General features: G+C 32.0%; 1 protein-coding gene across 1 annotated transcript in view; it reads left to right on the plus strand.

Moving 5' to 3' along the window:
* The window catches only part of LOC111638152 (WD repeat-containing protein 46-like), a 29,616-nt gene extending 17,085 nt beyond the window's left edge, over positions 1-12,531 (plus strand). Inside the window, exons 4-6 of the mRNA XM_023383796.1 lie at positions 6,416-6,500; positions 7,933-7,991; positions 12,249-12,531. Coding sequence (XP_023239564.1) covers positions 6,416-6,500; positions 7,933-7,991; positions 12,249-12,531 — 427 coding nt within the window. The remainder of the gene's footprint in view (positions 1-6,415; positions 6,501-7,932; positions 7,992-12,248) is intronic.
* Positions 12,532-13,899: the final 1,368 nt, after the last annotated feature.

The following is a 13,899-nucleotide window of genomic DNA, read 5'->3' on the forward strand; positions in this document are numbered from 1 at the left end:
TGCTCATTAAGAGGGATTCATATAGAAGGAAATTGCATGAATACATTATTAGTACAGAATCACTTATTGCACCGAATAATTTTTTAGAAGCTTTACAACAAAGGGTGAGAAGATTTACGCTAACCCCTTTGGCCTGTCTTCTGGATATGGAGAGGGCTGTTGTGCAGACCCCGAGAACCCCAAGAATTTTCGCGTTCGGAAAGACACATAAGCCAGGAACACAGCTGCGCCCTGTTGTGGAGAAGTGTAATGCTCCTACGTTCAAGTTGGAGAAACAACTGGTTAAGTTTATACGGAAAAATATGCAAGACTCGCCTTTTTCGGTAAAAAATGCGGTGGAGTTGCTAAGAAAGTTGGAGGATGTCATGCTTATGGATAAAGAATGGATGACGGTTTTAGATTACAAAGCTCTGTACCCGTCAATTAAATTACCTCCCTGCTTTTGCGCCCTGAGAGACTTTTTGTTAGCAAAAATTAGCAATTCTATGAAATACCACATGGAGATCTTGGAATTGGCGGATTTAGTATGCCACACATCTTTCTTTCAATTTGAAGATAAAACTTACTTACAGACACGGGGCGTACCGATGGGTAGCCCCATGTCAGCTATACTCTGCGAATTAGTGTTGCGTAATCTCGAAAATGATATACTCCCCTCATTCCAGGAAGACATATTGGCTTACGCAAGATATGTGGACGATATCTTTATTTTATGGAAAGATAATCACAGAGTTAATCAGTTTTTAGATCGGATCAACGACAACCCGTATGGGTTAACTCTGGAGCTGGAACAAGAAAATGGAAGCATTGTTAATTTTTTAGATTTAACTATATCTTGCAAAGATGGTGAAATCGGAACAGATATATACCGGAAACCTACTTATCTTCCTATCGTCATTCCTAGGAACTCCGCAGACCCTGAGCATATAAAAATGGCCGTTTTTCGTTCGTGGATAAAGAGGGCACACACGCATTGCACCAGCGTCTGCGACACTTACAAAGAATTAGAGTATATAAAAAACATGGCGATGCAGCAAGGATACCGTAGAGAAAGAATAGATGCCCTCATCGCGAATTGTCGGAAGCGACTCCCCTCTCAGGGAGGGAATCAACGCAAAGAGAGAATCGTACTCAATTACATACCGTTCCTTAAAGGAATGGTTAAGAAAGTTACCAGGGATAAGGATGTACGGATAGTTTACAAACGTAATCCCACCGTATACAGGCTCTTAAGGAACGATAAAGGCAATTACGAACGCAGCGCAATGGCAGGGGTGTACTCTATACCATTAAAAGACCGTAGATTTAACACCAATCTAGTGTACATAGGGGCAACCTTAAGAAACTTAAAGAAAAGGATTGCTGAACATAAGCAATCAGTCAATAAAAACATAGACTCTACGGTGCTTGCGGCCTTTGCCAAGCAGCAGAATATCGAAGTCTTTTGGGATCGGGCGTCGATCATTAAAGCCACAAAATCCAGGCAGGCTGTGAAACATCTGGAAAAACTAGAAATTCACAAGGCGCAAATGCACACAAGCTGTATTAATCATAGGGATGCTGACGGATTATCGTCGGCATGGAAATCCTTCTACGATGAGTGACGTAATTTATGTAAGCGGGAAGATTATATAAGATAATTTTTATTGGATGCATATAATTTATTTTATTTCTTTATTTAGTTTTAACTTTTATAATTCTTAAGATTATTTAAACTTGGTAAATGTTAACGTATTTACATATATTTATGTAACCGCTTTTTGAATTTCGTTTTACGTAATTTTCGAATTTCTTCGTTCGATTCACAAATGTTAACTGATGATGATCGCTTAAAGCGTTCGAAAGCGTTTTTAAATATTAAAAAAACGATTTGCTGGATGTTTAAAGGTGTTGATTTTTATTTATTGTGTGGTTCCAGTAAGGAAAGTATTTTATTTATGTAGGACAACTAATTCACATAGATCACTGGTAGCCTACTTCCATGGATATGCTTTGTTTTTGAAGGTAAATGCAAATGCAGGTGAAAAAGGAGGTATAACACATCATGTATACAGCAGATCCTGGAGGTATAATTAGGATCTGCTGGTGATAAATGTATGCTTTGTGAATAATAGCAAACAGGAAATCTCACAATGCGCAAAAGCAGGCTCTAGATGAATTGAAGGGTACATAGATACAAACTTGAATGCCATTAGGTTCTTTCGACATTGAGATGCTCCTCTAATGCAATAAATGTTTAGAATATCAAAATGTCCTTATCTTATAAAAAGCGTAAGTTCCTGGACTTCAAATACTACTTGTACTTACATGTTAAGTACACTAAGGGAATTCAGGCAGTAAATTGTTGTTGGAAGATCAGCAACAAACCCTGGAGACTGGGGACCTCCCAGATCTTTTATCACTTTGCTCTTTTATAGGATTTCTTCTCCTGAATCAGGATATACCCAAATTTGGTAAAATGGATGAAGAATGTGATGATTGTTCAATCCCAAATTTTGCTTGTTGACTTCCTTGGGTGAGTAGTTGCTCCAGGAAATTATCATTTTGAAAGAAAGTATTGTCAAAAGATAAAATTTCATGAACTTCCTTGTTGATTTCTACAATTTTTAGCTTTTTTTAACTTTTTAATTTAATTCAAATATAAATTTTTGGAAACAATAGTCTGGGATCTCATAATTATCAGATACTACCATAAACTAAGAAAGGTTCATAAAGATGTAGCAGTTGCCAACCACATCAGGATTGCCTAGAGAAGAAACCCCAGTGTGTACAGCTTCATTAAATGGCCCATGCATGAGGAGGATATTCTCTGAGGAATAATTGTGCAGGCCTGGCTTTGAGAAATTCCAGAATTTTCTGTCACTCACATATGAGGAGGAAAATGTCTCAGTCAGTCATGGCATATGATGACTATATACTGGCTGTTGTTGGATATTTATTGGCAACAAATTGTATTAAAACTCTCATGAAAAAGCATGTGCATAGTAGTGTATGGTGAATGGCTGAAAAAAAAGGCTCTCTCAAATAAAAATAAATTTCATGCCAATAATTATATATAAAATAAACAATGCTGTCTTTCCATTTTAAAATTCTTTAAATAACACTTTAACGATAGTGGAATTACACTCTAGCAAAATTTTTGTTATTGCTAAAGTTATTGTTATTTCTTTATATACCTGAAGATGTCTGTTATAAACAGATGAAAACATTAGTAAAAATGTGTTAATTTCAGATATGTTGGTATAGGTGTTTTTTATGTGTTTAAATTAAAATCAAGTGTTGTAAAGTTATTGATACTGTTTGAAGACTGGTCTTCCAAACATTTGCTCCAGAAGTAGAAAAATGCTGCTCAAACAAAAACATTCCTTTCAATGTTCTACTTGTACTACATAATGCCCCTAGTCATCCACAACTTTTTGAGAATTTTTACAACAATATAAAGGTGGTTAATATGCCTCCTAATACATCCTCTTGGATATTAAATTGTTGGATTGATCTGAGCCTAGTGTTAGTGGGTCAAGTCAGTATAGTCTATCCTACAGTCAATGAATCAAGGTGTAATTAGCAAATTTTAAAGCATTCTATCTATGCAGAACCAGGCTGTGAAAGAGACAGAAAAGGAGAATGGAGTAACACTTAGGGAGTTCTGGAAGAACTATAACAGGTACAAAGCAATAAAAACATTGATGTTGTACTGGTGTAAAGTAACAAATAAAAATTAAATTTATTTGCTTTGTGGCAGACAAGACACTCAATTGTTAAAAGTGAATAATAATTAACTTTATAGCTGAAAATTTTGATTTTGACTGCAAAAAATGAAGATTTTTCTAATATATAATGCATCTATTGCTAATTTAAAAGAACACACTGTTTCTGAGCAATTATTCAAACTCAATTATTCAAAATTTGAGTAGTGTACAGTAAGTGTTATGTTTATAAGTATTTTATTATTTGTCAGTGATGTATCTGCAAATGTGAAAGCAAAACACTTCAAGGTTTAAATCCAAAGCTTATTCATACAACTTACTTGGCTTGTGGTTTTAATGTGATTACTGGAAATATCTGGTCTCGGTTCTCCAATGGTAATACATTCATCTCAAATATGAAGAAAGTGTGCAAGAGAGTTACATTATTAAAGAAATTAAATCCAAATTTAGCTTTATTTTCAGAGCTAGTTATGCATTCTTGTACCTGGCTTTAAAGGCTTAACTTATTGGTTCAGTGACAAGAACAGTTGCCAGAACTGTAGCTTATTGTTTGGATAATTTCAAAACACTAGTCTTGTGTCTAGATCATGTCAAATATGGCCATTGTATTACTATTTATATTTTGCATGAACTTTGGAACCCAAACATAGAATGAAATATTGTTTATTTCAGCTTATTTTTCACTTCTTATTAAGGCAATAACTAAATTAGAAAATGAGAATCTATAGCTAACAGAAGCAATGGGAATAATTAGAGATGTTGAGGAGAAGTCTTTGGCAGTTTCTCAAAGAAGTAGGAATGCTTATCCAGAATTTAAAGTCAGTTACAGAAAGCAATTCTGGTTTAAAAGAGCATAATGACATTAATGCTATTTTGAGTGGAAACAATCAAATGCATTCAATGTTATTAAATAGAGAAATGCAAGCATTAAAATGTGCTGTTACTACAAGTGTTTAGTCAGTATAAGACTACAGGGTATCCCAAAAGTTTCCATACATATAAAGGTGAAATGTAACTTTATTCACAAAACATTAAAATGGCAGCATTAAGATTTGTGTCAGTGGATTGACGGAATAAGGCAATGGAACACATGGGTGATATGCCAATGGGGTAACTTCTAGCAGGACTTTCTATGTGAAACTGGATTCTGTTTAGGTGTTAGACACATGAAGAAAACCCAGAACACTGTATGGTGGCCAGCCCATTGATCAGGCATGAACCAATGACCAACTACCAGTGTTCAATGGTTTTATTTATTCAGCCACTGTTTAGCTTGATTTGTGTTACTGTATGGAGACTTTTGGGACACCCTGTATTTGTGCAACAACGGAAAGATTTCCAACCAAAAGCTTGTCTCTGAATGTTGTAATTTATTCTAATATATAAAAAATCTGTGGCAAAACTATTGCTTGATTTAAAATGCTTAAAAAATTTCAATAAATCATTAAATGCATATTTTTTGGAATATTTTGGCTTTTTAAAACAAATATTAATTGCATATTTTAGCTCAATTTTATGGCATAATTTCCTAATAATNAGTTATTTTTACCGTTGTTTACGGATACTGCCACAATTTTTATAGGAATCATAACTATAGGAAACGGTTTTATAGGGGGATCTACTGTATGTATTTCCACTCAATTGTAATGTTCCCAGGCTTTTGTGTAGCGTGTGTGGTATCACACCTGTACAGGAGATAACGACAGGTACAATAAGCACCCTATCCATCCTCCACAGATGCCTTATTTCCTGGGCGAGTTCTGTGTACTTGCTGATTTTTTTAGTGCATGTGTTTTGTATATTGTGTGTGTTTGGAATTGATATGTCTATAATGTTTGTGATTTTATAGTGTTTGTCAATGAGTGTGATGTCTGGTCTGTTCTGGTAAATTGTTTTATCTGGGATTGTGGCTCTGTCATAATACATTTTGTGCATGTTGTTTTCCAATACTGTCTGTGGAATGCATTTGTAGTAAGGTTTGTGGATGTCTAATAATTTGTGTTTGTTTGCAGTCTCTTGATTTATTACATTTGCTACTTGATTATGTTTATGTAAATAATTTGTCTGTGTCAAGAGCTTGCAACCAGAAGTGATGTGTTGTATAGTTTCTGGTATGATGTGACATTTTCTGCATGTCATTTGAGATAGTTCCCGGCAGTCATATATAACAGAGGGAAAGTATAGCAATCGGTCAAAAAATGATCCCCAAGATTTTTACATTTTTGGACTAAGGACACCTTGAAACATCAAAAAATGCAAAAAAATTCAGGGGTAATTTCTGTATGTGTGGATGTGATGCAATTTTGTTAACTGTATTTGAAGTTTAATAACTCCTGTGGTTTTTGTCAAGAATTTCTGAAATTTTGCAGGAATGTTTGTTTATTAGGTGGATTGATGCTATTAAATTTTGGTGATTAAAAGTTGAGGGAGTGGGAAGATAATGGGGTTTGTATTTCCAATAGGTTGTATTTAATGATGATTTTAGTCATTATTAGCATTTACAATTTTTTATAAAACCCATTTTTACCTTCAAAATTAAGCTTTTTGCCATAATAGTTAAAAAAATAAAGTTTTTTAACTATTATAACAGACAACAAATGATAACAGATGGCACTACCAAAATTTTAAATTTTTCTGGGAAAGTTGAGCAACTTGTTGCTTGATTATTATTATAGTTTGTTTGAATTAAATATAATTATATTTTATAGGTTCTTGCAGTCAGATGACGAAGAAACATGTAATATTTCCCAAAGCAAGATTGCTTCTGCTGTTGATATAACAAGTGCTACAAAGGTAAGTTTTTATAAATATTTTTTAGAAATAAAAGATTTCAAACTTTTCTTCTTGTAAAATAGTTTATTAAATTAATTTTGAATTCCTAATTTTGAAGTTGACTATACTTTATTATTAGAAATGGCTTTTTGTTCACACGATAGTGTTTTCCATTTTATTTTGATTTTTATGAAAAATACAAGAATGATTGATAAATGTATAACATTTTTTTTGATGATCTGTGTGTTTATTACTTTAAGTTTTCAAATAATTATTTAAGTCTGCAAAATAATTTGCTCAATAACAATTGTCTCTTAACTTAGAAATTAATTAATTTTGTTATCGGGCTGAGAATAAAGTGTTCATTCCAATCTATTACATAGTGACTACTTTCCTGTTCTGCTCAGGAAAACTATGTCAGATAGACCTATTGTTTGCAACCTTTGATGGCAGATACAAATAGCAAACTGGGGTCTTCTATGTACCACTGTGGCCTCTGTAATTGAAAGTATGATTTAAGATGTGGATTTTAATATAGTAATAGAACAGTGACACAAAAAATCACTGATGCAGCTGAACAATCCTTCAGAAAGTCTCCTACCAGTTTATGATGATATCCAAAACTGTGGTGGCACCATGAATGTGCCATATCACATAAAACACAATGAAAGACATTGGGCAATTTTATATAATATCTCACTCTGAGCAATTTAACAGTATATAAAAGAGCAAAGGTTAACTTTAGACAAACTCAGAAGGAATTCTGGAGAAAGTCTGTGTCTGGAATATCTGCTTCAATTCCAAGACAGTATGGAACTACATTTGCAAAATCACTGAAAAATATAAACCTCATGCTCACTCTGCTGAAGAATAATGGCAACATAACTTCAGATCCACAAGGAATTGCCACACTTCTGGCATCAATATTTTCATACATAGTCAGTTCTGTTTATTATATAAACAAGAACTTCTGTGTGTACCAACAAGATCAACTATGGCATGCTTCATCTTTCTACAATCTTATTCTCATGTTTTTAATACTGTATTATACAATAGAATATGAATGTTTTTTGATATTAATTATGTTTAGTTTTAAAAAGTTTGAACTGAGAGATTTGAAGTTGAGACTTTATTTCAAAAATTGTTTTATCTCTATCAAATATTGGATTCTTAACTCATTTAGTGTCATTGTTTTTATGTAACTAATATTATTTAACTTTAATGGAAGTAATAATGAGAATTTGAGTAGAAGTCTTCCAGGTTTGAATAGAGTAGAAGTCTTCCAGGTTTGAATAGGTTTGAAAGATTAATATTACAGGAATTATAAAGTTTATCATCAGACAAAAAAAATGTGATTTAAAAATATTTATGAAATTTGACTAATTTAACTTTTATTATAAAATTTTTATACTGTCTTTATAAAACTTAATTTATCATTGATTTTTGTTTACAGCATTTTGATTTAAACTTATTTTTTGGTTCATATAAAATGGATTATTCTTTGGAAGGCAGGTAAGAAGTGTTTTCATTTTATTAATTTTAAGTCAGTAATAAATTGTTATAATTATAAAACAAAAGTAAATTCATTTAATAAGTACTAAAATAAATGCATAACAATATATTGTCATAGATAGAATAAATGATGATCCTCTTAGAAATGAAAAACAAATTTTTTGATGAGGAAAACTAATTAAATAAATGGATTGACATGCAGGAAAAAAAGCAAAATATTACATTTCAGAAAAATAAAATAATGAACAGAGATTGTTTTTTTAAAATTTCTTGTATAGTTTCATGAGTATTCCTTTCATTCCAACAGTTTTTAAGTTAGCATGTCCTTCTCTCACTGGAAGAAGGTTCCAGCTGACCAAATTTACTTTGTGCCAGTATGTGAAAATTAGTGATAAAAGTTATAGTGATAAAAGTTTCAGATATATTTTTCTACATTATTTACATTTATGACAGTTTTTAAATATTGTAATTAAAACCATTTACACCCCTTACTCCAGCACATAAAATTTAATGAATACACAAATATTTTCAGTTACTTCAAGAGGCCTTCATCAGGCAAGAGAGCCATTTTCTACATTGAACAAGATGCAAAACATTTTAAAATGGAACATTCCATACATGCAATGATGCAGTTACAAATGATTCGATGTGTGATCAGACTCTGTTTCAAGAAATTTTAAATATTAACTTATTCAAATACAAAAATTGATATATAGAGCAAGGAGTTATAAAATAAAATATAAATAATAAATTAAAAACTAAAATGTTAACAATATTAAAATAAGTACCCATCTATTATCGCAGGTTAGAAAGTCTTTGTTATGTGATCAGATGAGGCTTCCAAACATTTTAAATTACAACCGATTACACTAAAGTGACATATAAATGGATTAATATATTATAAAATGAATATATTAAATCAAAATGCAAGTAAATATCACTATCATATAAGAACCTGATCAACTATGGATTAGGCCTAATTGTCAGTATAATTGGAATATAATATATATTGCCATGCCTGTGGTAGAGAAATGCTATCATTATTAATACATACACCTTTGAGGATGGCTCTATAAATTTACATAGCTTCAACAACTCAGTTAATGTCAGTTGAAAATTTTATGTGATATTTTAACATCATACAAACTAGGGAATACTCAGGACTCAGAGGTATTTTGGGCAAGTGCAGTAACATAGTTATCTTTGGAAACATGATGTTTTTTGTGTTCTCAAGTGATCTATAAGAGGATCCAATGTAGACAAGGTGTCTGTTGAATCTTATGTTATGCAAAGGAATTGTGTATATCAGTGTTTTTCAACCTGTGGGTTGCGACCCCCAGAGGGGTCGCAAAGCCTTACACGGGGGTCGCGGGTAAAAGAAAAAGACAAGTGTTTGTACGTCCTACACTACAATGAAAAAAACTACAGTTTCAGTGAGAAGGCTATACCTGTTTATTTTACAGTATACAGGTAACCCCCGTACAACACGGCACTTCTATAGCACGGATTCACTCTGACGCAGTTCGAGAATTGGGTAAAACCCTTGTACAACATGAAATGTAATAAATTTTTACATACTTAAGTAATAATGGTTCATGAAAATAATAATTTTTGTGAACCATTTAAGTATGTAAATTTTCTTTTCTCGCCTTCTGTCAATACACATGGTCCTTCTTGAAACTTGTTTCAATGTTGCCAGATCTCAACGCTTTTGCTTCTGATGTTGCCAGATGTTTTTCCCTTATTCCATAAGTGCTTAGCACCATATAAGGAAATTTATAAAGATCTTTTAACTAGAAGCAAGCAATCTAAAATGACATACTTTTTGCAAAAGGTAAAGCATGGGTCTGAAGATAATGCAGAAAAATGCTCAGAGGATAAGGATAACTTGCCAAAAAGAAAACGCTCTCGGTTAATTAATAGTGCTTTTAGTGATGATGAAGAAAACATTGTTTAATTTATATTAATATGTATCACTTAAGAAAATTTTAATAAAGATATTTGTCTTAATTATGAAAATATAATAGCATGTTTTTTAATTTTTGGAACCTAACCATCCTTTTCGTAGTAGTTCTTTGTTTCGTATAACTCAGATCTGCATAACACGACAATTTTTTGGAACGTAACGACTGTGTTATATGGGGGTTACCTGTAATTGGGTTTTCGATTGATATTTAGGTCTCAACAGAAAGAAAATTAAATATGTAGTTTTTAAAATCACTGATATAGTTTTAATATGGCCCTGGGGGTTGCCAGAAGTTTTTAACTTGCAAAGCGGTCGCGTATTCAAGAAGGTTGAAAAACACTGGTGTATATAACTGAATCTCTAAAGTTATTCACCACATCTTTTCCATTAGTTAGTAATTGTAATACATTGGGGCTATGATTATAAACCATATCAAGATTTAAATCCTGGCTATTTTTGTGTACACTCAGAGGTTTGGATCATAAGTAAGGATGATGTGTTTTTTTTGTGTGTGTCTGCTTGCTCCTCTGTAGTTATTTTTTTTTTCAATGGAGCATGCAAGTTTGTTGATTAGTGAAGTGTTATGTCCATGGGTAAATGCTGTGTTTAATACATTTCAATTCTTTTGTAGTGTTTGACCTAAGTAAACAGTGAGTTTAGGGCCTTTTGATGAGAGCCCTAAAAGCAGCAGTTTTATAGCATAATGGACCCTCTAAGATGAAGTGAATAAAAAAAAAGGGGATGAGAACATTTGTGATAAATGTGTTATTACATTTTTTTTGGAAAGCTCTATCTCTAGGCCTAAGTAGTGGATATTAGAATTGTTTTATTGATCCGAGCCTAGTGTTAAATCATAACCGTTGTTGTTAATTGTAAGTAAAAAATGATGGGTGTTAGGTTTGGTTTTCCATATTATTAAGATATCATCAATGTAGTAAAGTAGAATTTAGGTAAAAATCTTGGAACTATCTGATGTTCAAGAAGTAGGACAACTAAATAAAAATCAACACCTTTAAACATCCAGCAAATCGTTTTTTTAATATTTAAAAACGCTTTCGAACGCTTTAAGCGATCATCATCAGTTAACATTTGTGAATCGANGTAATGCGCGTGGTTGGAATATAGAACAAATTAATAAAATTGAATAAATAAATATTTTTAAAGAAACCTGCTGTAATAATTTGAACTTCCCAAAAAATATAAATATTGATTGATGGTGCCGTGCATAGTAATGGAATAAAATCAGAACACAAAATTATAACTTGGATTTAAAATCCATCACGGTCATAACTTCATTATCTTCAAGGTTAATGTTTCTGAGCTTGTCCACCAGTTGAACAGAGTTATTAATAGCATATGGGATAACTTGGATTGTTTAAATAAAGTTATCCATAGCTGTGGTATTTCCAATGTCGGCGCATTACATGGCAAAGCAGCAGATATGTAAAGGTTTTCCCATATGAATATTTGCCTACGATCATTGCAATGCTTAAGTAATTTAACATGGTTCCAAAGTGGAAGATAATCTTGTTCTAGCACCTTTTCGCTAATTCTGTGGCTGGTCTATTATTTCTAATGTCTTCTTGATGTTCGAGGATGCAGGACCGTATCATTCTGGTGGTAGCTCCAATATAGATAATTTCCTCCCCTTATATTGTATGTTTTAATAGAACTTTGCCTGAAGACGACGGTTGAACTGTAAAAACTGTTGAAAGTACTAGCGAGCACGTCTGAAATTTAACAAATCGCTGTCAATAACGTTGCAACACAGAAGTGTTATATTTTTAATTTCTAAACGCTGGCGTGAAGTGAACTACATTTTCATGCTCTTAAGCATTCCAAATTTTTGTATAGAACATTTTGACCTGAAGCAGATCCCAATTAGGATCGAAAGTACTTGTCAAAGTATATTAAAAATTTATTTGCTGGTTTAATTATGAAGGTTTGCTGGTGTTATTTACTATATAACCAGCTAAATAATGTGTAAGCTTTTATATAATGGCTTAGATTGACTTGCTAGAAAAATCAGGTATATGCCATACTTCTACAATTCCATTGTTTTATACAAGCCAATATTTGTACAAGCCAAGAAGAGCAATACATTGTTATGATAAGAAAATTGAACCAAAATAGATCTCATCTGTATTAATTTTTGTAAGATTGTAAAAAATTTTCTTATTTTAATTTGTTTTAAACTAAAATTATTTCTAAACATATGTTATTTTCATAAGTAATAGTTAAGTAATGGATGGTATAAATAAATATGATGCAAATTTTAAATGACTTTTTAGGCATCTTTTGCTTGGAGGGAAGAGAGGACATCTCGCTGTAATTGATTGGATGACTAAAAAATTATTTTGTGAAATCAATGTTATGGAATCAATACATGATGTCAAATGGCTTCATAATCCTACAATGTTTGCCACAGCCCAAAAAGACTGGGTTTATATTTATGATAACAAAGGAATTGAATTACATTGCATTAAAAAATTATATCAAGTCATTTGTATGGAATTTCTACGATATCATTTCTTATTAGCTACTTCGGTAAGAACAATTTGTTTATTATTATAGTTAAGATATATTTAACATTTCTTATTTAATAGTGTGTTACTTTCACTTTTTAAAACAAAGTTTGAAGTTTGTTATATAACAAAATTTATAATAAAATTAACAGTTATAGCAAAATTAATTACACTTTATGCCAAAGTATCAATTGTTATGCTATAATGTACTCACTGTCTTATGGCATTAAAAATAACTTTTTATTGATTAGAAAATATAGATTTATCATCCCACTGGTCCCCCAACCTATGCTGTGTAAGTTTTTATATAATGGCATAGATTGACTTGCTAGATAAATCAGGTATATGCCATACCTCTACAACACCATCTCTTGGGATGACAATCAACTACAGTGGGTTGATTGGTTAACGAACAGTTTGGACTGTGAACAAATCGGACAATAAACACTTTGGAAAAAGATTTTTATGTTCGGATAATGAACACCTCACAGAACAAACACAAGAAGAAGCAATGTAAAATAATGAATACCAATTGGTTTTCCATTGTCTCCAGTTGACAATTTGAAACCTTTCAGAGTGCATGAGATGTTGACACCGATGCTCAACCCGATACCGATTGGATAGTATTCTTTCGACCTTTGAAACACTCCATTGTTATTCCAGCCTTTTGTTTACCTTTCTGACAAAAGGAATTTTTTATAGTCTTTGCGAGACTGTTGGTCACTTGTTAAGTTTTGCATCAGTTTTTATTTTCGAAAGGTGAGAGTTTAACTGTTCCATTGGATATTCATTAATGTTTTAACACCAAATTTTGTATTCTGTCCAGGCCACACATTTAAGTAATGTTTTTGTGTGCTAGTTGATTTCTCTTTTCTAAATTTTTGTAAATGCTTTTCTGAACTTTTTATTTAAAAAAAGAAAGTGATAATATTAAAGACCCTAAAAGACTGGAGTGTCAAGAACTATGCTCACTGTAGGAACCAAGCAAGAGATAATAGCCAAGGTAGAGAATAGGCAGATGTCTGATGTTGCTATTATTATGGCTTGAACAATTATACAGTAGGTACAATCTTAGCTATGAAAGATATCATTGAGAATATAAAGCAGCCAAAGGAGTAACAAAAATCACATCTGAAAAACAAAGATGTGCGTGCCATCCATGAAAAAATGGATAGATTGCTTTTAATTTGGATTAAAGAAAAGGAAATGAAAAGAAAAGAGATGTAACTAGTATGACTATCATTCAAGAGAAGAAATTTTGAAGAACATTTGTTTCTTCAAAATTTAATCACAATTTAAATACAGTATTTATTTTTAATATTACCGATATGTCATCGAAAAGAAAACATGTTGTATTATCATTAAAAGACAAATTAAAGTATTTGTTTCGATTATCCAAATTTTTCCTTATCCGGAC

This window comes from Centruroides sculpturatus, unplaced genomic scaffold, assembly GCF_000671375.1.
Source record: "Centruroides sculpturatus isolate CEXI.00-Female unplaced genomic scaffold, Cexi_2.0 scaffold895, whole genome shotgun sequence".
Classification (NCBI taxonomy): Eukaryota; Metazoa; Arthropoda; class Arachnida; order Scorpiones; family Buthidae; genus Centruroides; species Centruroides sculpturatus.